General features: G+C 36.5%; 1 protein-coding gene and 1 pseudogene across 2 annotated transcripts in view; one reads left to right on the top strand and one right to left on the bottom strand.

The window, feature by feature from the left end:
* GBE1 (1,4-alpha-glucan branching enzyme 1) overlaps positions 1–27,177 on the bottom strand; it is a 258,450-nt gene that overhangs the window by 112,440 nt on the left and 118,833 nt on the right. The window contains exons 4-7 of the mRNA XM_081137631.1: positions 21,643–21,768; positions 20,706–20,841; positions 14,708–14,798; positions 9,889–10,098 (exon numbers count right to left, since the gene is read on the bottom strand). Coding sequence (XP_080993757.1) covers positions 9,889–10,098; positions 14,708–14,798; positions 20,706–20,841; positions 21,643–21,768 — 563 coding nt within the window. The remainder of the gene's footprint in view (positions 1–9,888; positions 10,099–14,707; positions 14,799–20,705; positions 20,842–21,642; positions 21,769–27,177) is intronic.
* LOC308557907 (protein Daple pseudogene) lies at positions 15,638–16,235 on the top strand (annotated as a pseudogene). The gene has a single exon. The product of its transcript is annotated as a protein Daple pseudogene (transcript).

Here is a 27,177-nt window from a genome sequence, read left to right as displayed (position 1 = left end):
GTCACAAGACGCCACCCTCCCTAAGCACAGATGCTTAAACCACCATCCTCAGGGACATGGATAACCAAAACCAGTTAGATCCAGACTAATTTAAGATGGAGGGAAAATTAGCCAGAGAATGACCCCAAATCTCATTACACCATCATAATGAAACTGACACAAGTAGAAAGGAGGGGCCCAGAAGGACGAATGCCATGACACTTCCAGAATGAGCCATATTAGACACAAGGCCCCCTCCCAAGCACAAGGTGTAGATGGAATTTGGTGCCACAAAGCCTGGAGACAACCCCCGACTTGGAAACACATGAAAGCCCAATAACTAACTGACCACGTGCTCAGCTCACTCCTGAGCTGGCCCGGTCCACTTGGATATGTAATTTTTGCTTTTTTTTTTAAATCCTCACAGGAGGGTTTTTTTTCCATTGCTTTTCAGAGAAAGTGGAAAGGAGGGAGGGAGGGGAAGAGAGAGAGGGAGAGGGGGGAGAAAGAGAGAGAGAGGGAAATACTGATGTGAGAGAGACACATCAATTGGTTGCCTCTCACACACGCCCCAACTGGGGCTGGGGATCAATCCTGCAACCCAGGTACATTCCCTTGACTGGGAATCAAATCCACAAGCCTTTGGTGTGCAGGCCAACACTCTAACCACTGAGCCACACCGGCCCAGGCATAAGTTTTGCTTCTTTCACAGCAGAGCCTGTGCTCTGGCTGCTTTCTTTTTCACTGCCTGAATAAAACTTGTTTCATTCTCACTCTGACTCATCCTTGACATTTTACTTGGAGGTCGCCTTACACTAGAAAAGGCCCCTGACTGTGCCCTGGCAGGGCCAGCCCCAGATGCAGAAGCAGTCTGGTAACAATGGCAGAAGCTAACCCATGCTAGATTATTATAAGGCAACCATTAATAGTAACTTTTTTCCAAAAACTAAATAAATAAACTAAAATCAGGGGCAAATGCTATCTGGACAAGCATAAAAGTATGATCTCTGTAATCATAACCATTGACATCAGTGGCTACACAAAGCAGAAAGAAAAGAAGACTGTGAGAACTAAATTAGGCCCTTCCTGTATTATAAAAAACAGCTAAGCATTATTCTAAAAAATTTGTCACCTGACTCCATTATTGGGAAAGACTGAACAACTTGATTTAGAATAAACATTCTGAGATAAAAATCTCCTTACCCTTTAGAAGAGAATTCCATAAAACATCGTTTTAAGAAATCTATCAAATGGCCGGATTTAAAATGAAAAAATGAATAGAATAGTTAATTTAATAACCATTTAATAAAATGCTGTTCACACGTGAAGATTTAAAAAATAATAAATAGAAGGTAGCTCCACTTATTTTACATTGGAGAGAAAAAAGTAACCCGCAGAAATAAAATCTTCCCAGTAATCCTCATTAAAAAATAGTTGACAGATAAGACTTTTAGTCCTTAAAACAACATTTAAAAGTTTAACATTTTAAATGGAAATACTCTGAAATTACACTGCACAACTTCCTAGAACTTTAAGAAGAAATTTTTGAACATGACAAAGTTTTTTAATGACTCACGTTCATTATGATCAATTATTATACTATAGCGCAGCCTAATGATGCCCAGAGGGACAATTACAGTGTGTGCAATGTTTGCCGCTGCACCTCTGTGGCCTCACATTGCTGTGCTTTCACTTCTGGTTTCTGACCTTGATGGGTTTTCTCTCCCTACCACTGCTCTGGGCTTTGACTTCCCAGCACTGTTAAAGATGTTGATTATGATCCGTCATCTCCACAACTGCTCCTAATTTTGTGCTTCCGCCAAGAAAAGAGCTTAACGTACTTTTTAAAAATAGTGTGAGACCACCACAAAGAAAGATCCACGGCCATTGTGGCATGTATTTGGGCTCATGGAAAAAAAAAAAAAAATGCTATTAGTTGTCTTCCTGTCTCTAGTTTCAGAGGACTAGGCTGGCTGGTTAATCTGCTCACAAGATGGCTGTGACAATGACATAGTAATGATGTTGACAGCGGAAATTATCGTGACAAGTCTGGGAGAAGTGTGTCTCTGAATCTTCACAATCTTAGGAGGGAGGCACGATTAGGATCTTATTTTACAGAGGGGAGAACTTGGAAAGATGAAGTGATGTAGGTGGGGTTACATGAAAAGTCCTCAAACCAGTGTTTGAGCCCAGGCTGATAACTCGTTCTCTAAATTACCTCCAAAGGTCAGTAACTACATTTATAGCTTTTTAAAGAAATGACTTACAACTTAGACACAAGGTTTTAAAAGAAATGACGGCTACTGAATTTTAACTATGTCAACTTCTTTAATATATGTATATTTTGCTTTTTACTGAGCTTGCTCTTAAAAGGTGCTCATTTTGTTGATTTATCTGCTACTTAAAATCAAGATGTTAACATAATTCTGCTGACTGATATCATACTATTGCTTTAGGTTTATAAAATTCCCATTGCTAATCCCCCCAAAAATTGAATTACAATATGTTGTGTTTAAGTTATAAAAGTATCATTGTCCTTATAATATTTGATTTAATTTACTACTCAATTTTGGAAATTCAGTAGACTCTCACACTCACACCCCAAGGGCACAACTTGGAGTTCAGAGATAGCCGGGAAGCCTCAGGGACTGCATTCACCCCACATGGGTGTTCCTCTGGTCTGCACAGCAATTTCAAAATTTTTAACTAATTACAAACATTTAAAAATTAGGAGATTTCATATAAATTGTGGATTCCTGACTTCTCTCAAAGAACTAAAAGATTGGTATCTTTTTGGCTAGAAACATCTTTTGTAGCTTTCTTCATTGAACTCAGTGCTAAAGAATAGGTAACTCCACCAGATCAATGCTTTGCACTGTCATTTTCCTGGCAAGCAAATCTGATGTTGAAAAGCTTATGAGACAGAGAAAAAGAGAGACAGAGACTGTTTTAAATAAAATATTTCCTATAAGCAACAATAAGTTAACGTCCACATTTAATATATAAACAACTATATCACTAAACAGCAAATATAAACAAATATATCACAAAAATTTTAAAAAATAAGTACTCAGAAAGTCACATAGTGATAAATGTAATGGAGAAATATTAGGCAAGGACAGTAGATAGGGATTTGCAGGAAATTAGAGTTATTTTATATTGGTGATCAGAGAAGTAAGTTTAATAATGAATGTAAAGCACCTGAGGCCTTTGATACAGGTTATCACTGCAATCATCGTGATTATCATTGCTTCACAAAGACCAGGTGAACAACTGGACAGACTGCCAGACAGCCTCATTTGTTATCCTCACACAGAAACAAAAACAGAGATTTGGTCTTGGAAAAGGTGGTTATTAATGCCGTTTTGTTTCCTAAAGCACTGGGAGAAAATGGGAACTATAACTGACCCCTGGTTTTACTGATGCTTTCAACACACAGAATTTTTAAAGGCTACGTGGGCAAAGGTCGAATCTTGGAGATACCTTAACCTGAAAGGAGAAAATAAAGTAAATCCTGAGGCTGATGGCTTCTCTCAAAAGCAATGGAAGAAACTAAAAGACTGAAGACTCGAAATAAAATCAAGTAGAGATATCGCACCATCACAAAATGTAGACCAGAAATTCAAAATTTGGAGAAAAATATGACTGCCACTAATCTGATGAATAGGGAAAGTAACACTCAAAAATGAGTAATTCTGTATTACCTATAAACATGCATCCTTCCGAAATCATGAGACCCCTACATTTTCTGAAAATAATTGTCTCAATATAACATGGGTTACTTATCAGCAGCATAACACTAAAAAATCATTCAGCTTAGAAATCATGAAGTATCTCTTCATAACTTCAAAACTGCTGATCCACACCCTAGAAAACAGACAAGCTTAAACAAGTTGTCTTGTCACACACAGATAAAAACAGAAAAAGTCATTTTTTTTCATGTTTTATCTGCTTATTTTAAAAGGTCATAAACAAAACCCAGATATTAGTATAGACTCCACGAAATTCCCAGACTTAAATGAGTAATTGTTGCAAAGGAACTGATTTCAGACCATCGTCACAAGCATTTCCCACTGTCTTAAGCTAAAGAAGGAAGCTGCTTTTAGAGCAAAACATAACATTTTCAAATTTACGGTAAATTACCAAGGAGAACTGTCCTCGTTAGAGTGAGTTTGGGTTTGAGAAGGTGAGTGCTCTAGGTGAGTAAGACCTAAATACTCAAGATATTACTGCGATATCCCCGTGCACCTTAATTTGAGAGCTGTGGGGATGAACAAGCAGGTGACACGGGAAGAAAGTCTGTGCCAAGGCTGTAAATCCTACCCCTGCGCTGCGCTCTGCCTCGGTAGAAACCTTTCCGCCAGGCTCAGTAATCCCATAAACCCTGGGAGGGAAGCTGCCTTCTCCTATTCAGACTCCAACCCACACCGATGACATTGATACAGCAACTTTCTTAATCTCTTCCACAAAGGAGAATTAATCTCTTTTGTGAATTTTTAATCTAACTCTATGTTCTTTGAGATAGTAGATTTAACCATTTTCCTTAGTCAAGCTGAAATTAGGTTCTTGTTTAAACAAAGAAGAAATACTAAAAGGAAAAAGAAAAAAAAATACTATAAAAGAAGAAAACAGTGAGACATTTTATGGGACATCCAGCATTTATTTAAAATCTTACTGTCAGATATCCTAATGAAGAGTCTGTAAGTAATAGTTTGTTTTTAATTGTCTCAATACCTTTGGAATAGTTAGCTGTTTACTAAATCTATGTTCAAAATTGTCCTTTAATCACCCATTATTTGCTTTCTATAAAGCAAATGCTTTATGTAAAAAGGCATCGTTTGCCTGGCCTTAATGACTCAGCAGTTGAGCACTGACCCTAGGATCTAGGAGATGGTGGTTCGATTCCCGGTCAGGGCACATGCCCGGGCTACGGGCTCGATCCCCAGAGGGTGGGGTGCGGGAGGCAGCTGATCAATGACTCTCTCTCATCATTGATGTTTCTCTCTCTCCCTCTCCCTTCCTCTCTCTGAAATCAATAAAGACATATTTAAAATAAAAATCAAAATAATAAAAAATAAAATGGCATCATTTACTCTTTATACAGTAAATAGGACAGGTATTTGTCTAAAATGATGATGTATTACTTCAATTTAAAAATATTGAATGTTCTGAAATCTATCCAAAGAAATTAAAACATGTTTTCTCTTAGGGTTTTGCGATACATTGCAATATATTGAAAATATCACCTCCCTAAAGACATGACATATAATAGATGCTCAAAATCTTTATTAAAATAAACAAGTCAATAAATTTATAAATGAATTAATTAAAAAAAAGCTTTTTCTTCTTAAAAAAAAAACAAAGCTTTGATGTTAAGCTTAATTTAATTATGCAATGATCTAATTTTATTGTGTGCCCTATCAGCAAAATCTTTCAGCACAGTCCTCCATATATGTACTTATTTATAGATTTTTACGCTTACCACTTTAGTAATGTATTAAGGATACTGTAAACTCATACATACAAAGAAACCAATTTTAAAATAAAGGTAAAATAATCAAGGTCTGGTTAAAGTCAAAATTATTTTGATATGAGATTTAATGCCCGCAAGGGCTGCAGCAGCTCACTCACACACAGACAGAAATGAGAGCAGAGGGCCAAGGGCTGTGACGACGAAAGAGAACCCTCTCCTTCGAGCCCCCCGCCGCCGCCCATCTTCCAGGAAACTGAGCTTGCACGTTTTCATTTTCCCTGAAGCTGGGCGATCTTGCCAAGTGACCACAAGATTATTCATTTATATTTATAATAACATTTATATTCATCACCCATGGGCTGAGGGTAAACTATAGCTGGGACACTTCAGAAGTTTGACAAAAACTGCTGCAATATTCATGCGTATGCAAATAAAAGAATTTCTATGACTGAAATTATTTGTGGCAATAAAATGACAATGATGGAAACATTTTCTTGATATTTTCCCCCAAATGCTTTCTCCAAGCTGAACTTTCTTTGAAAGCATTTATTTCAAATTAATTGTTCAAATGTCACTTATACCCTGAGGGAGTAATTTTTTTTCTTTTTACTTTCCCCCCAAACTTCTAATAAGCATGGGCTCAGAAGTTTCCCAAGCATATATATCTAGTAATACATCCTAGGATATACGAATCTACAACTTTTCCAGATAATATACCAAATTGTTTTCAACGGTAGTTGTACACATGTATCTTTTCTATGCTATTTCCTCTGTGTTACTGTGATCATCTTTACTGTAGCCAAAAGAGCAATTATTTTACCCGATGGCATAGGGCTTTTCGTTTTTGTTTTTAAGAAAGCACAAAGTGACATATGACTTTAAAGTTCTTTTAAAAATAATTATTTTAGAGGTTTCTAATCATGCCGTGCTCAGTGTTTAAATATCTTGCTGGTCATGAGGGTGTCATACACTCATTAGCTGATATATCAACGCACAATAAGCCTGAAGTTAAAATTCATAATTAAGAACTGATTCAGCCATAATGTAATATCATATGTAATATGCTAGGACTTTGTTTAGAATATTAACACCTATATTCATGAGGGTTAATACCAGGAATGCAAGACTGGGTAAACATTCAAAACCAAAACAGAATTCACTGTATTAACAAACTGAAAGAGACACCATATAATAAGAATACTTAAGATCCAAATATTCTCTCCAAGAAGCAAAAGCCCCTATGAATTTCCTTCTACATTCTACCTTGTAAAAAAACTTAGCATGATTAAGAAGCCCCAAATACTACAGTGTCTGTACTAGGGATATTTTACTCAACGTGGTTATGACACTAAAAGAGCAAACTGGATTCACTTCTGTTTCTGAAAGGAACTCTAATAACTTGAGATAAGAGTGGAGGATCTTCCTGCCTCGTAGCTGTCACATTATAAACCTGTGGCACAAGATTATACTACTTTTGTACCCAAATGTAAAGTTCAGGGGGAAAATAAACATTAACACTACCATGTCCTTTAAGATTCAGCATCTTATCTTTGGAAGAAATGCTCAACAAAGAAAAGGTACTCATTTGAAGCTGTAGTAATGGTTAAGGCCAAAGAATTGTTTAAGCTCAATGAATGTGCAGTTGTCTTGTTATTTTATCAAGTGCATTTAAATAGTGTCAGATGCACATGCAAACATGAATTTAAAACTGAGACTTCTAAATTATATCCATTATTTCTTACTCTAAAAACTTCTGAAACTTAGGGGTGACAGATGTGTCAGAAAGTTCTCTTTACCAACTAAAGAAAGGACAACCCATCTCAGTTATGAACTGTCATTAGTAATTTAGCAGAGCTAGAAGGCAGTTCAGCCGAGTAGACAGAAAATTAAAACATGGGCAGCTCCTGATTGGAAATTTATTCATAGCAGGTAATGATATAGCACAGCCAGGATCCCTGGTATTACTCAGAGTGAGATTTAATTCTGGTAACTTTGATGATATGGCTCTTGAATCAGAGATTATAAATGGTGACAGGTTGTGACATATAGCTAGGATGAAATGAGCGTCAGCAACACATCTCTACAGAAGCTACAGAGGGACTATAATAATTTCAAAAAGTATTACAAGTTTTCAAAAAAGAGGCTTAGGCCTTAGGTAAACCATGTGCCATTTTCATATATATTGAATGCTGATTATAAAATGGCTTTGGCATCACACAAAAGCAATGCTACATTACATACGCTATAACCATTAGAACAGAAGAGACTAAAAAACCTGACAAATGTCATCAGGCTAATATTAATTTTGTCGATAAAGTTTTTAATAACTTGGACATAGTGTTGAGAAAATAATTCCAAGAGTATGAGAAACTTTAATATTTTACATATTGAAGAATCTATGTAAGAATTTTTAACTTTGGTGATATGCATTGGCTTTGCAGGATTTTACTATAGTGTTTAATGATGTCATAACCAATAGTATAAACCTACACAGGAAATACTAATTCTTTAAAATTTGGAAAATTTATATGTAAAATAGAACAATATCTAGAATAATACAAATTCATTTTAAGTGGAACTATATTTATAGAGGACTAAGTCTAAATGACAAAACAAAATAAAAAATAACAATAAAAATAATAATGAGCTAAAACTAATATACATTATTTACCAAAGGTAAGCTCCTGAGAAAGATTAATAGTTAATTCAATAACAAAACAAAGACGGGTTAAATAAAAATGTTAACTATATTTTGATTTCTATAGTAGAAATTCTTAAAACAATTGTGTATAATCCCTTTGCTTTAGAAAACACATAACTTGAAATGGACTTATTATAGCACAGAAAAATACATTACAGTAAATATTTTAATAAAATAAAGGATAATTTTATAACATAAAATCTACCCACTTAATGTATTTCATTTTAGGACACAGTTCTACAGAATTGTTTTATAATCAAATTTACCATTCAATGTATTTCGTAAGGCACAATTCTACAGGACAGAGTTCACTCTTGTCCACCCAAATACAAACTGGAGAATTAATTTAATTCCTGTCCACAATCAACATTTATAAGATTTATTCAATAATGTAATTAGTGGGGTTATATCACAAAATTAGCACAGGTCCAGTCCTTTTTACTTGTCATAAATCCATACTATAAAAGGCAATGTTCAAAAAAGTGATCGAAACACAAAATACCCTTACAGAGGGAACTGTATTAGCCCCCGAACTTTGCTTCTTTCCTAAAATAAAAAACCTGAAGCCAGAATGATTAATTGATTCGTACAAGAGGAAAGCTAGGCCTGGAACCCTGCCACTCGTTTGTGTCTCCTGTGTCTTTTCTCATACATTATGCTGCTTTATCTGGCATGAGTGATTCCTATATGGCTATGAAATACACAATCATGTATGATATGAAGAAAAGAGTGTAGCAAAAAAATTTTGTCCATATAAAAGTCATCTAATTTGTACTGAAAATATTAGAATTCTTCATTTTATCAAATTTATTGCAGAAGCATTTTTTTCCTACACTATTCATTTTCCAGGTATGTGAATGTTTATGTAATATAAAATATCCCCCCAAAAATCATTAAATTCTTTCCAAAACACTTATTATACACAAATTAGATATACATTACTTGACATTCTGCTACTTTTAATATGCCTGATAATGATTTTCATTATATTTTACGTATGATAAATACAAGTTGAGAGTAATCTGGCTTTAAAAAATGTTTTGCCCTATCATGCTATTTATATTTAATCACCTAAAACACCTTCTATTTAGATGGTAAAAGAAGTCAGAGATGTGTTTAATCTTAAAGAACTGTTTCAACACTATGCTTACTATCTTTAAGATGACTATAAAAATAGTCCCATGTATAAGTAGAATTGCTATTCAGAATAAATAAAATATGTAGCTAATATAGCTAAAACATTTGATACCATACCTGAAATATTACATTACATACTAATAAGTGTTAGTTATCATAGTTATATTTAGCTCTAGTCTAAATCATGGTAATATTATTAAAATACCAAAACATGAAGTATGATTTTTAAAAATAACCTACTTAAAACAATGTGTATTTCTTTATTAATAGGAGACTTGCTATGGCTAATTCAACCTGATAAAGTAGTCTTTTTGATATTAAAACATGCCTCACATTAATCCTTTAAATGGGAATACAGCCAATATATTTTAAAAGGCAAAAGATTTGTTAAGCTAAAATTTAATGCAACTTACTATGATTATATGTGTTATACAAAACAAGTTCAATTCTATAAGTATGTTAAACATTCTTCATAAAATTATAAAAACTCACTGAAGAAATTAAGTATCAGTAAGAGGATACGTATACAATGAATTTAGTGAAATTCCTTAAAATTAATTTTGAACAAAGAAAACATTTCAATATTAAATGTACCTACCTAGAGTAGGCAAACAATCGACTATCCCAAAGATCATGATTCCCTCTAGGTCCAGAATGAAAATAACAGGAATCTGTCCCGTCAAACATATTCAATCCATCTTCTGAATTTTTTGAAGCATGGCTGTGCACCACATCCAAGAGGACTGTGATACCCATCGAGTGAGCTGTGTCAACCAGTTCTTTGAGCTCTTCAGGAGTTCCATAACGACTAGAGATAAAGAACACAGAAAAAACGAGAGTACAGCACATTTAAAGCTAACAGCTGGACATTTACTGTGAATCAATTATTTTATCAGCACTGTAGTACTTTATTTATTTATTTATTTATTTATTATTATTTTAAAGTTTATCTTTATTGTTGAAAATACTACAGGTATTTCTTTTTTCACCCATTGATTCCCTCCATCCCACATCCATCTCCCCCCAAGACCTTCCCCAGACCAGTGTCTGTGTCCATGGGTTATGCTTATAAACATATAAGTTCTTTGCTTAATCTCTCCCCTCCCCACCTTCCCTCTGAGATCCCTCAGTCTGTTCCATGCTTCTATGTCTCAAGATCTATTTTGTTCATCAGTTTATTCTGATTATTATATTCCACATGTAAGTGAGGTCATGTGGTACTTGTCCTTCTCCGACTGGCTCATTTCACTCAGCATAATACTTTCTAGTTCCCTCCATCTGTGCCAAAAGCCAAAAGGTCCTTCCTCTTCACAGCCGCATAGTATTCCATGGTGTGAATGTCCCACAGCTCTTTATCCACTCAGCTACTGATGGGCACTTGGGCTGTTTCCAGATCTTAGCCATTGTGAATTGTGCTGCTATGAACATAGGGGTGCATAAGTTCTTTCTGATTGGTCTTTTGGGTTTCTTAGGGTATATTCCTAGAAGTGGGATCACTGGGTCAAATGGCAGGTCAATTTTTAATTTTTTGAGGAAACTCCATACTGCTTTCCATAGTGGCTGCACCAGTCTGCATTCCCAACAGCAGTGCACTAGGGTGCCCTTTTCTCCACGCCCTCGCCAGCACTTGTCCTTCGCTGACTTGTTGATGGAGCCATTCTGACAGGTGTGAGGTGATATCTCATTGTGGTTTTGATTTGCATCTCTGATAATTAGCAACGTTGAGCATTTTTTCATATGTCTCTTGGCCATCTGTATGTCCTCTTTGGAGAAATGTCTGTTTAGGTTCTTTGCCCATTTTCTAATTGTATTGTCTTCCTTTTGTTAAGTTGTATGAGTTCCTTATATATTTTGGATATTAACCCTTTATCAGATGTGTCATTGGCAAATATGTTCTCCCATACAGTGGGCTCCCTTTTCATTTTGTTGATGGTTTCTTTTGCTGTGCAGAAGCTTTTTATTTTGATGCAGTCCCACTTGTTTATTTTCTCCTTAGTTTCTCTTGCCTTAGGAGATTATTAGCAAACATATTGCTACAAGAGATGTCTGAGATTTTGCTGCCTATGTTTTCCTCTAGGATTTTTATGGTTTCACATCTTACATTTAAGTCTTTTATCCACTTTGAGTTTACTTTTGTGTATGGTGTAAGTTGGTGGTCTAGTTTCATTTTTTCACATGTACCTGTTCAATTTTCCCAGCACCATTTACTGAAGAGACTGTCTTTACTCCATTGTATGTTCTTGCCCCCTTGTCAAATATTAATTGACCATAATGGCATGGGTCAATTTCTGGGTTTTCTAAAATTTGTAGTACATATTTTAGATATACAAATGCCATATAATACTTTGATACAAATCAAAGTTGCTGAGTATTTGTTATTGAGCAAATTTAAAAGCATTCAATAAAAAAATTCAATCAGGTTATTTAATGTAGATTTATATCCCTAAAAAAATTCACATTTTTTGTAGTTAAATAGTAAAACTCTGCTTCTCTAAACTCAGAGCTTCCAATTTCCTCCTCCAAGTCTAACTAATCCTGGGAAATGGTCATTCCTGAACACATACATGGCCATCCCTTAGAGTGTATATTGTTGGGGTGAAGGTGATGCTTAGAGTATTTCTTTGAAAGTCCCCGGAACCTTGAGTGAGGCCATCCCTCCTGCACTTACTTATTCCTAAACTGAAATGTGCTCAGGTACCAACAGGCCAAGAGAAAATGCCATATATGTCACCAGCCAAGCAGAAAAGATAGAGCTTACATGTGTTTGTATGAAAAGTAGTTTTCTAGTCCACATGAGAGAAAATAAAACCACACCCTAGAGCATGTCCTTTCTTAATCTACGTAAAATCTCAGCATTAGTTTTCCACAGTATCATCTTGGTTTTTTAAATAAATGATCACCCTTGTGAATAATTGTTTGCTGTGTCTCTTCCTCACTAGACCTTATGCTCCTTGAGGGCAGGGGCTATGCTATCTGGTTTCCCATGCATGGTATAGTACAGAGCTTAGTATATAGCAGGTTTCCTAACAGCCATCTCCATTGGGCAGCAAGAGCTATATTTTAAAAATGCAAATAAGATCATGTCATCTTCTTCCTTAAATCATACTTGCACTTCCATTGCCCTTGGGATAAGTACCAGTGTCCTAATCATGACCTACTGCACTGCTTAATCTGGCTCTTTCCAATAACTTCAGCTTATGACACCCTACTCCTTCCTCTCCTTATCCTAGGCACCAAGCATTTTTCCACTCGCTGAAAAGCATGTCCAATGAATGAACAGCCCTGCAGTTTCACTCATTCATTTTTGTTTGTTTAACAAATACTTGCTAAGGTATCTACCATGTCATGAAATGTTCTATGCTCTGGGGATTCAGCAGTGAACAAAATAAATATCACAGCCTTTATGGACTTACATTCTAGTTGGAAAACAACAAATAAATAAGCAAGATATGTGGAATCTCAGATAGCAATAACTTAGAAAATGAAGCAAAGCCACTGGTAAGAAGGGCAGGTTTGCTATTTTAATATTTTAATGTTTGAGCAAAGACCTTAGAGACGTAGGGAGCAAAGCATGTGAATAGTCAACAGGAAGACTGCTCAGAGAGGAAGAGCACTGGGGATAGAAATGAGTGAGAGGCATTTGAAGAATAGAAAATAGGCTAGTGTAGCTGGAATGGAATGATCAAGAAAGAGATGAGACCAGAGGGGTGGCCAAGACCCAAATCACATGGGGTCTTATTGACCAATAAAAAGACCTTTGGCTTTTATTCTGAAAGGGAATCATTAGCAGGTTCTGTGCAAAAGAGTGACATGATCTAATTTTTATTTTTAAATGGTTACTCTGGCCACTGTAGCAGCTGAAGCAACCAGATGTGGGGTATATCCAAAGTTACAGGTGGCTAAGTTTTATGACAGCTAGACGGACAGAAGAAGAGTCCTGCATATTGCAAAGGTTTTTGGCTTGAACTGGAAGATGGAGATGTCATTTACTGAACTAGGGACGATGACAGGAGGAGGAGACTGGAAGATAAGATCAGGAATTTAATTTGGGACATGTTAAGTATTAGATATGTATTAGATACCCCAATGTCAAAAATGCACTCTTTGAAATTCACAACAGAGGTCAGGACTAGAGAGTTAAATTTGGGAGTTGGCATTTAAAGTGTATTTAAGCCATAAAAATAGGTGAGATTTGATGAGACTCCAAGGTGCTTCATACAGACAAGAGAAGAGAATGGAACCAAGGGCTGAGCACCGGGAGATCCAATCTTTATTAGTTGGAAAGAGCAAAGGAAACAAGGAAGAAACAAGAAAGGTGGGAAAAACAACAGGAGGGGGAAATACTCTGAAAACCAAGGAAAGAAAAAAATTCCAAGAAGGTGGGAGTAACCAATTGTGCCAAATGCTGTTGACAGTACAAGTAAGAACTTATCTTTACAGGTGACAATGTGGAGGTGATTAGTACCCTTGACAAGAGCAATTTCAGTGAGGAGGTGAAGAGCCTCCTTGGAATGAGTTAAGCAAAAAGGAGTGGAAGAATTACAGAGAGTAAGTAAAGGTGACTTATTCAAGTAGAACCATTCCAAAGAAAACCAGGTGAAAGAATATAGGTGGGGGATTTTCTGTCTTAAATTCTATCCACCTATTCCCACTTCACTCCTCCCCAAGTTAACTTTTAATCATGCTTTAGACCTCAGTTCTAACATCAGCCCATACCTAATCTAATCTAATCTAATCTAATCTAATCTAATCTAATCTAATCATACCTCTGCTTCTATACTTTATAGCACTCTGTCATTTTCTTATTTGCTTCTATTATAGGTAGAAATCATAATATGTAGGATTATTGGATTACTGGCTATATGCCACCACAGCATAATTTCCACGTGGCAGAGACAGTGTTAGACATGTTCAACTTGTGGTCATTCACGTCAGCATCTCTTCAACTGCATAGGATCCCTTGTGTCTTTCTGCCCAGAGGGCCACATTCCTTAGATTTGAGCCTGGGAAGGACAGTCCTTCTGTAGGTAGTATATGTCCTACCAATGGACTCCTCAGTCACCTTCCTACATGAGTCAATCTTTTTCCATAAAAGGATGTGAGCTCTGGCAATAATGGCTTCCATAAGACATGATTTTCTGATTAAAGCTTGGGCCTCCAAATGCATGAAAATTTCAGCAGGTAACTGGATATTCCTTATCAGAAATCATTTCATGTAAACAACATTAAATCAAGGCCAACCTCTAAGGTTAGATGGGATGAGAGTCTATGATCTTAGTAAAAAATGCAAAGCTTCTGTTAACTCTGTTAACCCTAAAGTAGGTTACAAAATGACATCATATAAAATGTAAAAATTCATTTTATTTTTTTTACTTTTTGCTCAAAGAAGAATGGATATAATGAGTCTTTCATTTTACCTTGAAGCTGCAAAGAAGCTCGTGATTTGGTAACCAAAACTGGCATAATACACATGCTCCATGATCGCCATCAATTGAATGCAGTTGTATCCTATGTAAGCAAAGGTCAAAGAGAGATTAAAAGTCACATTTAAAAAAAAGAATAAAAACATATATAAACACAGAATCTTTGTCTAAAGACATTACATTTTACATATACTCATTTACATAAAAATGACCTGATCATTTTGAAAAGTTCTACTACTTTAATATCCTTTGCTTTTCTGACCTTCTAACACATATTGGACAGTTAGTTCTTGAGAGTTATACATAATCTAACTAGCTATTTCAAATGTCTTCATTTTAAAATGTAATAAATTATATGCAAATATACTCTTAATTTGGATTTAGAATATTAAAGATGGCAATCTGCATATGCTAAACTTCAGCTGCACTCGTAATATTCATACTAAAGATTATGAATGCTAAATAAAAGTAACCAATTGCATGCCATATACTTTTTATTTTACCTTTTTCTTTATATTTCAGTTATTCTACCATATAGCATAAGATATAGGAGCAAATCCATTTTTCCACAAGGTAGCTCTTACAGTCAGCATTAATTCTACTTTCCACTAATTTCTTGCACCTATAAAATTACTCTAAAGTTGCTTGTTGCACATGTGGGCACACACACATGCGCACACACACACACCCTTCTTTTCTCCATCTGAAAATGTTGTGTTCTAATACTAGAGGAAGTGACTGAAGGGGGCACAAGGGCGGCTGGAGCTTTGGAATGTGGGCTCATGCCCTGTGTTTGTCTCCCTGGAGCGGGCAGCCACTGTAACCCCTTGCTGGCCGTTGGCTGCCAGAGTTGCTTTGTGACAAGGCACAGGGGTTGCAGGGTGTGGAGTCGGCAGGCACAGCCTCAGAATGAACTTTACTGTCATGGACATTACCATCTCGGAGCTCATGGAGCTGTTTCTGCAGAGCCTGCTAGTGACTTGGGTGAAAACTTTGGGCCCATTCAGAAGCAGCAATGGGGACAACTTGACTATGTAGATGTAGTAGATGGCATCTTTTTGAACTAAATCATGTTTCAAATAGATCCCAGCCCTACAAGTCAACACAGCAACAAACAAGTCAACAATGATGTGAATCTTCACATTCAGAACTTGACCATCTTGGTGAGAAACATTAAGACCTACTACCAGGAAGTTCTCCAGCAGCTGATGATAATGAACTTGCCCAATTTTTAATGATTGGCAAAGATCCTCTGTCTCAGAAACCTATGGAGGAAATTAAGAAGGTGCTACTACTGGTACTGGGCTATGCTGTCCAGTGTGAGAGGAACGAGGAGTTCATTGAAAGAATCAAACAGCTGGATATTGAGACCCAATGCAGAATTGTGGCCCATCGCCAGGAGGTGACCCACAAGCAGAACATATTTGACCTGCAGTGGCTGAAGGTCCCAGATGTGACCCCCAGAGCAGCTGGAGGCCCTCTTGAGGAACATGGTGTTTCACCTCAGGAGGCTCATAGATGAGAGAGATGAACTCATGGAGCTGATCGTGGACTTCACTCAGGAACGGGACTACCTCTAGGTGCAGCAGCCACCAGTCCCCTCAAGTCCTCCAGGGTTAAGTTCACACCCAGCCCAACCAGCAGCCTCTCTGGCGAGGAGAAGCAGCACCTGGACATGGAGCTGATGGACACCAAGGCCAGGCTGTGCTGCTTCAGGAAGGAGCTGGAGGAGCGGAGGAGCTTGTGGACACCAGGCATGAGGTGGATCAGCTGGTATTAGAGCTGCAGAAAGTCAAGCAGGAGAACACCCAGCTGATAGCCAGTGCCCAGTCTTCTCGTGCAGAGCTGCTCGTGATGAACTGGACTCCCTGAGGGAGAAGGTGAACCACATGGAGAGGCTGGAGATGGAGCTGCAGCGCTGCAGGGAAAAGCTGCACGACATGACTTCTATAAGCCCATATGGAGGAGCTGAGAGAAGATACTATATTTTTAATTGAATCCAAGTCCATGCAGAAGCAACAGCTGACTGCTGCTCATGATAAAGTGCATGAGCTGGAGAAAAAGAGCCTGCAGCTGAGATCTAAGCTTCACGACCTGGAATTGGACTGGGACACAGACAAGAAATGCATTGAGGAGCTGCTGGAAGGGAACATGGTCCTCGAGATTGCACAGAAGCAGAGCATGAACAAGTCCGCCCACCTGGGCTGGGTGCTGGAGCAGCTGTCCAAGAACGCAGACCTGTTGGCCACCTCCAGGAAGTTGAGTCTGAGCTGAATGAATGTGCCTCCAGCAGCATCCTGAAGCTGGAGGAGAACCAGAGCCTCCAGAGCACCATCCAGGGGCTGTGGGATGCGTCACTGGCACTGGAGGAGAGCAGCCTCAGTGTGGGGAACTGAAGAAGGAGAACCAGCAGCTCAGCAAGGAGCCTGAAAAGCTGCAGACCCAGCTGGAGAAAGAATAGCAGAGCACCTGGGATTTGGAGACCCTCAGTGAGGAGCTGATCTAAGAGAAAAACAGCTGCAGAGTGACATGGAGACCTCCTGAGCTCCCAAAGCCCCTCACTCACCACATAGTACACAATGCTCCAGAACCAGCAGGTGGCCAAGGAGAGTGAGCACCAGAATCTGCAGAAGCAGCAGGAAGGCTGACTGTCGCCTAGGAGGCCCTGCTGCAGGGCCATGAGCACCTGGGCGCGCTCCATGAGCATCAGTGTGCAGAGTACAAGGCTCTCACCTGCCAGCACAGTTGCCTGAAGATGCTATATCATCGTGGCCAAAAACCAGCGGCTGTGGGGAGAGCTAGATAGGGTCAATTTCCTGCACCAGCAGCTGAAAGGGGAGCACGGGAGCTGCACAACCACACCAAGGAGCTGAAAACCTCACTGGACAACTTGCAGCTGGAGCTGAGCTGCTGGCAGGCCTGGTTCGATGAGTTGAAGGAGCAGCACCAGAACACGCACATCCCGCTGACCAAGCTGGACAACCACTGCGAGTGGCTCTCTTGTCTCAAGGGGAACTTGGAGGGAGAAAATCATCACCTCGTGAGCCAGATCCAGCTGTTGAACCAGCAGAAGCAGATGCTTCTAGAGCAGAACATGGAGAGCTAGGGGCAGTAACAGGAAGAGCAGAAGCAGTAGACAGACTAAATGCCTTATGGAGACATAAGGAAACACTGGGAGAAGAAATCACGGATCAGCACAAATTCTATGATTCTGCTCCAAAGAAGAAAAACCACTGGATTGGCACCAAAGCCTTAGCCAAATTCATCAAACCAAAGAAAGAGGGGTCCAGAGAACAACTGAAGCCAACCACAGACACCCTCCCTGGCCGCGGAAGTCCTGAGACCCAGCCTTGCCCACTACTGCTCAGCCTCTTAAATCACAGCCAGAGCCCCCCGAGACCACCCCATCGGTCTCAAACTGTGTAGAAGAGGGAGCCACCCACTATGGGACCGCTGGAAAAGCAGCTCCGCTGAAAAAGAGTCCCTTTTTGAGAAGCAAAAGCAAGGACAAAGACAGGTCTCCAATTCCCCCCTGCCCCCAGCTTTCTCTAAACACCTATGGTTCTGGTCGTCCCCTGACACGCCACCCTCTCCTAACAAGCCCCTCCACTTTTCAGAAGCTGAAGTTTTCTAATCCTTTCCTTTTATCGGGGTCTTCATCATGCACCCTCCTTCATTTCTGAAATTCAAACGAACAAACAAAAACCAGCACCTAAAGGCCGGATGACCCAGAGTGGACCCCTTCTCCTGGCCCCAATTCCAGGCCAAGCTTCAAGCAGCTGCGTGGATTCTGATTTCAAAGAAGATGAGCTGTCACCCACTCTGGACCCACGCACAGGTCCTTATTTTTAAGCAGCTAAATTTAAAACTGCTGCCCCTTCTTCCACTTTCCTTGTCAGAGCATGGAAATGTTCACTTTCCGGATAAGGCCCTTTTTAGGTGTTTTGAAGGATTTATTGCTCCACTCAAGCACTAGGAATAATTGGGTCAATGTTGCCCGGCCAGGGTTCAGCCGGAGTGACGCTGTGTGACGGTGCTAAGGTTCTGACACCCGGGACACTGAGGGTAGAGCAGCAGTGGCAGACAGAATATCAGCACGCAGGCAGGGCCAGAGCGGGGCCGCTGGTCCACAGAGACCTTCAGCTACTGCAGTGTTTTCTGTCTTCAAGCATACTTGTACCATCTCTATGATTTTTTTCCATGTCTCTATCACCTGTGTGATTACTTATATATTTTCCCTTGAATTGACTCACCGTTTCCACTTAAATTTATTTTAAAACAGATTATTCTCAGTACTGTAAATGGAAAACCAGTATCACCATAAAAACAAGGTAACCATAAAAATAAATATGTAACTATTACACTGTTCATTAAAAAAAGGTAGGCACTGCCTTTTTAAAAATAAAAAAACGAAAGTTTTTTTCTCTGATTATTTGCTTATAATAAAAGCACATTAATACTTTTAAATGTTATGTTCTTTAAAAAAAATTAAAATCAGTTTTTTCTTCCTCCAAGTACAATTTGGTATAATTTTCTAATATGATTTGATTCTTTGTAAGTAATATTTCTGTAGCATGCATGGAAAATACTCTTATTCTCAAAGTTCAATTCATGTCAATATAGCTTCTCATGCACATATTTCAGTACATGATTAATATTGGAATAATTACAAATTCTCAGTCAGAATTAGGGATTCATAAGTTTGAAAAATAACAAACTCCATCCTTCACAATCTGCTGAAAAGTTTATAATCTTTATAACTGTTTTGCCTTTTTTACTGCAAAAAAATCAAATTAACTCTATCTGTTGTGACAGAAATATATATATAATCTACTGCTCAGATAATATAAATGAATTATATATTTCATAACAAAATGTAATGTTAGCAGTTTGTTTCTCTATTATATGATAAATATTATTCTCATAATCAAGCACCAATTTACAGTATTTTTTATTATTAATTTTATGGCATTAGTCATTCCTAGATTTATTTCTGTTCAGAATACTGGCCTAGGCAATTCAAACACAAAGATAAATGAGAGAATCCTTATTCTGCCTAATCTCCTACAAGAACCAAGTCATTAATCATTCGTTACATTATAAAATAACAGAACATCTCGAATATAACCGTTCTAATATAATGTCTATTAAATATAATCAATATTAAATTCTCAATACAGTTATTTAACTTTGGTTTCTGGAACCTGACCTCATTATCACAGATAATTAAGATCCATATATAACGGAAAACTTTAACCATGAATTGCAAAACTTTCCTGTAGCCAAAATTTAGACTGCCTAGCAAAAGCAGAATAATTAAATGTACTTTATCTTCCTGCCTAGCTATTGGAGCAGGTGCTAATATGCTGTGAAATGATAAAAAAAAAAGCATATCTATAAAAAAAACAGATTTCAAGCATACTGAATCAAAAATTCAGCAGTACACTATTCACTCTCCTAGTTATTCCCATGAAGACGAGGTCTGTGTCATTACAGTCCCAAACAAACATTTACAACAATGTGTTTCACACAGAAGATTCACCATTAATATTTGTCAAATATGTCATCCAGACAAGAGCTGTATATATACAATGGCTCTGATATAAAATGAGTTCCAGTCATCTCACCAATGTATGATTTTTCCCCTAACAAACTAAAATGAACAGGCTTTACTCAATGACCACTTAAAGTGATAAAAGTTCTCTCCTGCAAAAAAAGTAATTATGCTTACATATTTATCTACAATTTTGCAAGCTATTAGTTCACATTACTTAAAATTGAAATTGGAATAATATCTTGAATTCTTATTATCCCATTTCTCTTTTCTATGCTATCACTATTACAGGGCAATTTGAGAAGCCTAAAATAAAATGCATTTCTATTACATATTTAATCTCTTAACACAAAAAAGAGACACTTGTAATTAGCTTTTCTAATAAGAGAACAGATTCATTAAATTTTTATCTGAATAAAAATCACAGTTATTACTTACCAAGGTCTTTGATTCTCGGTAGTATATTACATGTAAAATGTTTATAAGAAGCTACTTTTCCTTCATGGGAAGATATTCCCACATGAGACTCATAAATTCTTAGACTTCTTGGCTTCTTTGGTCTGGAATGCTTAAACTACAGAATATAAAGTTAGATACACAATTAGAACAGAAATGCAGGTACAACACTAGCCAAGTCAGCATGTTAAATGAAATGGTGGAGCAACTCAGTCACATACTCTGGAGATGTTTTCACATATATAAAAAGAATGGCTACATCCATTACATTTTCTTATGAGAAAAAATCCTTTTCAGAATCATGTTAATGAACTTATTTTAAAAGAGCAATCATGTAATGCCTTATGCCTCATCATTGAGTGAAGATATATTTTGAGGCTAAGTCTTAGAGAAAACTTAACAGCTGTGAAATGCATACATAATTATTAAATGCCAAGTACTATCAACAAGCTCCAATAACTTAAAGGACAGAAAAGTGAGTTCAAAGATACCTATAACTTGTGAACAAAGCAGCCTTAACAATTATCCTAATACATTCACGAAATGTCCTCCTATTCCTTGATGGTGCTTCAGAACCATGACAGGGAGAAATATTACATCACTAAAGAATCTTGGATGAATCGGAAATTGTAGTTAAGATTTTAAAAAATAATCAGTATTCTTTATAGGTCATTGTGTAGAGATTTAGTTTTCTTGCCCCTTTCAACCTCAGAAACACATGATAAAAAAAACTCACTTTCATACTTTATTAGCTATGGATGAACGACTCTGATACATGAATAGCAAACGGATGCAGTGTGACATAAAATATTAAACCAGCATTGAAAACTTGAACATTACTATAAAAGTTATGAAAGTAAAAATTAATTTTCCTAAAAATATCGGAACAAGCATTTATTTAAAGATGTGTTGCTCTCACTTTATATGTGTGTTCGGGATCCCAGTGTATCCAATCATAATTCACATTATCACCTTCACGGGCCACATACTTCGCCCACGGTGAAATACGATACAAAATCTCTCCACTTTTACTCCTAATAACAACCTAAAAAAGAGAACAAAATGTTACTGCTTTAAAACACTTCAAAACTAAGATAATATGCATAATAGTTTCTAAGCACTGCTATAAGAGGGAAAGGAGGAGGAATCCTAAGAATCTAAACTACCATCCAGATGTGTTACCTTAAAGATGTTTAAATTCTATGAACCTTGCTTTTCTCATCTGCTATAGTATATGATCCTTAAAGTAACTTTTAGCTAGAATATTTTATGATTCTCTGGCAATTTCCATCACTGCAAACCAACCATTAGAGTGGTTAATTAAAGTCAGCACACAGTAGATAATAAAAAGACATGAATGTTACTTGGGAACTGCAGTCAATAAATCAATCATCAGGAGGAAATAATCCTACTCTAGTATAAAAAAGTGACAAGTGAGTTATATCACCATCTCTTTCTTTTCCCTTCCATAGCAATTAATTATAACATTTTCAAGAAGCTAAAGGAGAAAAATGGTTTTAATAAATACCTGTATCATGCACGCGCACACACACACTACTCTGCAAATATTTTCTGCCCCTTTTCAACTTCTTCTGTACTCTATTTTAAGTATGCTTTACCATATAAAACCAAACATTTTAACTTTTAGCCATTCACTCCTTCACTTGCCAATAAATAGTAACGTTATTGTTATCAATAATAAAAATAAGAATAAAAAACAATTTTTACTTTATCATTTTATTTTATTTTTTATTGCTTTTTATCTTTATTGTTGAAATAAAGATGTCCCCTTTTTCCCCCACTGACCCCCTCTCCTCCACACCCACTCCCCGCCCCAGCCCTTCACCACACTCTTGTCTGTGTCCATGGGTTATGCGTATGTGCATATAAATTCTTTGGTTAATCTCTGGCCACCCACCCACCCACCCCCACCTTCCCTCTGATATTCGTCAGTCTGATCTATGCTTCTATGTTATTGAATCTATTTTGTTCATCAGTTTATTAAGTTCTTTAGATTCCACATATAAGTGAAATCATGTGATGTTTGTCTTTCTCTGCCTGGCTTATTTCACTTAGCATAATTTTCTCTAAGTCCATCCATACTGTCCCAAAGGGTACGAGATGATTCTTCTTTATAGCTGCACAGTATTCCATGGTGTGAATGTCCCACAGCTTTTTCATCCACTCATCTACTGATGGGCACTTGGGCTGTTTCCAGATCTTAGCTATTGTAAATTGGGCTGCTGTGAACATCAGGCTGCGTAAGTTCTTTCTGATTAATGTTTCAGGATTTTTAGGATATATTCCTAGAAATGGGATCACTAGACTTAGTATGAAACAGAGGACTGAATTTATCAGTATAGTTAGATTAAAAAGTAAGCTATGTGAATTAAGTGTCCAAGTGATGGAAATTAGAGCTTTTTCCAAGGTTTTCTTTTAATTAAACCTTCTAAAAGTAGGTAAAATATGACCAAAAATATTCAGATTAGGAGCTATACCATCTTCTCAGCATTGAGAGGACATATTCTTCAGTTTCCTTCAATAGAGAAAGGCTCAAGTTTGCATGATTCCTGGTAATTAAACATTTGTGTCATGTTTTACAATTTAGAAAGGACCCTCATAATCTTATTTCACTGGATTCAAGAGAATCTTTATGACACAAATATTGAGATTATGTGAGTTGCCAAAAATCCCAAAGTCACTGAGTGGCAGAGCCAAAAGCTGAACACCAAACTTCTGAACCCACTTCCTTGTTCATAAAGACCTCAAATCACAATTTATGACAGAGGGGGCAGGTTCCATGGTGAAACTGGGGTATAAAATAGTGTAACAGTTCTGAAGAGCAACTTGGCAATACGCATCAAATATATATATTTTTAAATTCTCAGTGACTCAGCAATTTGATTTATAGAAGTCTGCCCTGTGGAAATAATCAGAAATGCGCCCAAAAAACTATATCCTTGTCTATTAATCATAGTGTTACTTTTACTAGCAAGAAGTAAATGACTGGATGATGCACAGTTGTTAAAAATTGTGCTACTGAATTATTTGTATTGAAGGTTGTAAGAAAATTTTTTCAAGTTATAAAAAATAATGTGCTGCATCTTCTTAGTTGAAGTGCACACAAACTCATAGACTAAAGTATTTTAAAAGACAGAAATAACACTGAGCTCGCTGGCTATGGAGAGATTTCAGTAGCTTTAATTTTCCAGTTATATGTTTCTATATTGCTATTGCTTCATTTCACTTGTAGAGCTTTTATAAAAATTATGAAAAAAATAGGTATTTTAGTAAGGATTGCAAATAGATGAATTATACAATTGCACACATATTTGTGAAGGTGTGCTAATAAGCAAGTTACATATATTGTATGCCTTAAACATATTAATAGTGTTCAAAATATAACTTTAAAAATATATCAAATCACTTTAAAGGAATATACTAATGAAAATAACATCATGATAGAATTTTTATAGGGCAAATAGATACTCTGTAAAATTATAACATTTTGGATGTTAATTGTAAAAATATTAGGTTCTTTTTTAGTGAGCCAAATTATCTCTTTAACTTATGGGGGGTTACTTTCAAAATACATTATTAAATTAAATGAAGAAGTAAATAAAAGAAACCTCTACCTGTGCAAAAGCCACACTGACTGAGTGAACTGTATGAAGTCAAATTTTATTTAGAAATGTCATTTAGAACTCAAATATACACTATAAGAAATGGTTTGGTAAAATAGTGAAGACAGAAAAAAAAATGTGTGTGTGTGTGTGTGTGTGTGTGTGTGTGTTCACTCATTCTGGGAATACATTTTGAAAGGCTTCTTGCCAAAAATATTGTTCCTGTGGACTAGAAAATGACTGAGATAAGATGCTCCTCAGGTGGCCAACAATTTTATATAAAAACAGTAGATGTGTTCAGCTGGTTAGATGTGTTCGCGTACTCTAGAAAATGCTAACTCCAAATGTAACTCTGGGTTTCATGAGTGAAAGTATAGCAGACCAAGAGAGAAAACACAGATATTGAATGATATAATTCAATTTTTCCAGATTTTTCTCCCCAAATCACAACTATATATTTTGAGGATATACCTTGTCTCAAAAAAAATTTGCTTAAAGAGGGCTTGGAAAAATATATTAATAAAGATAACTACTTAATGAGGTACAGGTAAAAGTAAATAACCAAGCAAAGTTAATTCTTATTTATAAATCAATATAACCTCCTCTTCTTTTAAATTACTTCTAATTTATACAATATCTAATATAATTGGTATTATATATAAAATAAAGGTACAAATATATAAGTATATACAATATACAATATAATTGACTATATATAAATATATAATATATAAAACACTGGGTACAGCCTGGCCAGTGTGGCTCAGTGGTTGAGCATTGGCCCATGCACCAAGAGGTCATTGATTTTATTCCCAGTCAGGGCACATGGTAGGGGGCGTGCAGGAGGCAGCCAATCAATGACTCTCTCATCATTGATGTTTCTATCTCTCTCTCCCTCTCCCTTCCTCTCTCTGAAATCAATAAAAATCATATTAAAAAACAAAACTAAAAAACAATGGGCACAGCTATACCAATGTACAATATGAATATCAGTATTCTGTCTGAATGTATAAAATGTGACTGAAATATATCTATATCTACATAAATATATTTATAGAGAGAAAGAAATGTACACACATATTCAGAACATATTGCAATTTATTCTTAAGTAATATTTAGAAGTGTGTGGAACAAAAGCAGTGTTAGAAAAAGTAATCGAAAGTTCATAATTAAGAAAATTATGATATTCTAGAGGAGAATCTGATGATTCCACCAATGACTAGAATCCAGAAGAAATAAATGTATTTTAATATTCATAAAAAACAGCATAAACATTATTTTTAAATGCACAGATATAATCAAAACTTTAAAATAGCTTAAACTATTTTTAAAAAGCTCTTAAATCTCATTTTAATTCAACTAAAATTACTACTACTACTGCTTGTAAAAACAAAAGGCCTGTAAGCATACATGCTTCCATAGCTTTGAATGTTTTCCTGCTGGAACAGGTCTGAAGATAAGATAAGGTTATGTAAGAAGCAGCTCTGCATTTGGGGAGGCTGACAAATGGCTACTCAAATGTGTACATCCTGCTCCCTACAACCTGTGAAGGATACTTTAGATGGCAAAAAGGGGGTCTTTGCAGATGTGATAAAAGTAAGGATCTTAAAATGGGGAAATTACCCAGATTATCCAGGAGGGCAATCACATATATCCTTACAAGTGGGAGGCAGAGGGATATTTACACAGAGAGAGGAAAAAGCAATGTGACCAACGATGCAGCCACCAGAAGCCGAAGCAGTCAGGAATGATCCTCCCCTAGAGCCTACGGAGAAGGCATGGCCCTGCCACCACCTTGATTTTGAACCAGTTATACTGATTTTTAACTTCTGGTCTCCAAAACTGTGAGAGAACAAACTCCTGTTGTTTAAAGCCACTAAATTTTTGCAGCATCCATTGCAAACTAACACAGCCATAAAGGAAAATACTGAAGGCAATCAATTTCTGAGAATAAAATGGAATGTTCTTAAATTTAGTCTGTCAGTGCCAGAGAGAGTTAAAAGATAAAGTCATCTTAATGAGGAGCCTAAATAATACATTTTATCTCTTATTAACTTCCTACTCCCAAGAAGTAGACAAGCATATACCAATGCATTTCAGTGACCTTCACTAAACAAGATAAATCTCCTTGACAATTCCCAGAAAAAGCAAACTCCTTCAGAATAAATGTTACTGAACTTCAGAACTGATAGGAGAGCCTTCAAAAAAGTGAGTTTGTAATACGAAGTTTTTATTGCTACCCTACTCTTATGAAATTATTTTCAGAGATCGAACAAAAAGAATCCCTCTTTACAGGATGCAAATAAAAGCTATAAATCCCATAAGGAAAAAGCTAAGGAATTATTTTTTTTTCTACCCAATACCTGACATATTTGCTTTATTATACAGAGATGGGACTATTTAAATAGACAATCAGCTGCCAAAAAAATAATTATAATAATGCTTATTAAAGAAATTTCATTCTAAACTTTCTAATTAGAAATATCAGGAGCACTCTCTGACATTAAAAGGTATTTCATTGTGAACTTTGAGTTAATTTTTAAATTAATAAGGGAAGAAAACCAAGATATCAATAAAAGTAAGGCCCTGATATGTAAATGACCATTTTATGGATAAACTTTGACAGAATTATATATAATTGATTAGCAAAATTACATAAATTAGGGTTATATATGAGCTATAATTGATATTACCATTGTTTATATAAGTATGAAATTCTGGTATTTTAAGTTTTTGAAATATTCTATAAGTTTTATCTGGATACCAAAGTCCATGTATTTTCAAGATCCCCATCTTTGTTTCATAATTTTCAATTAATTAAACAACCTTAC

The sequence above is a fragment of the Miniopterus schreibersii genome (genome assembly GCF_964146895.1).
Source record: "Miniopterus schreibersii genome assembly, chromosome: 5".
NCBI classification, from domain to species: domain Eukaryota; kingdom Metazoa; phylum Chordata; class Mammalia; order Chiroptera; family Miniopteridae; genus Miniopterus; species Miniopterus schreibersii.
Note: the sequence above shows the minus strand (reverse complement) of the source record. Positions and strands in the feature narration are given on the sequence as shown.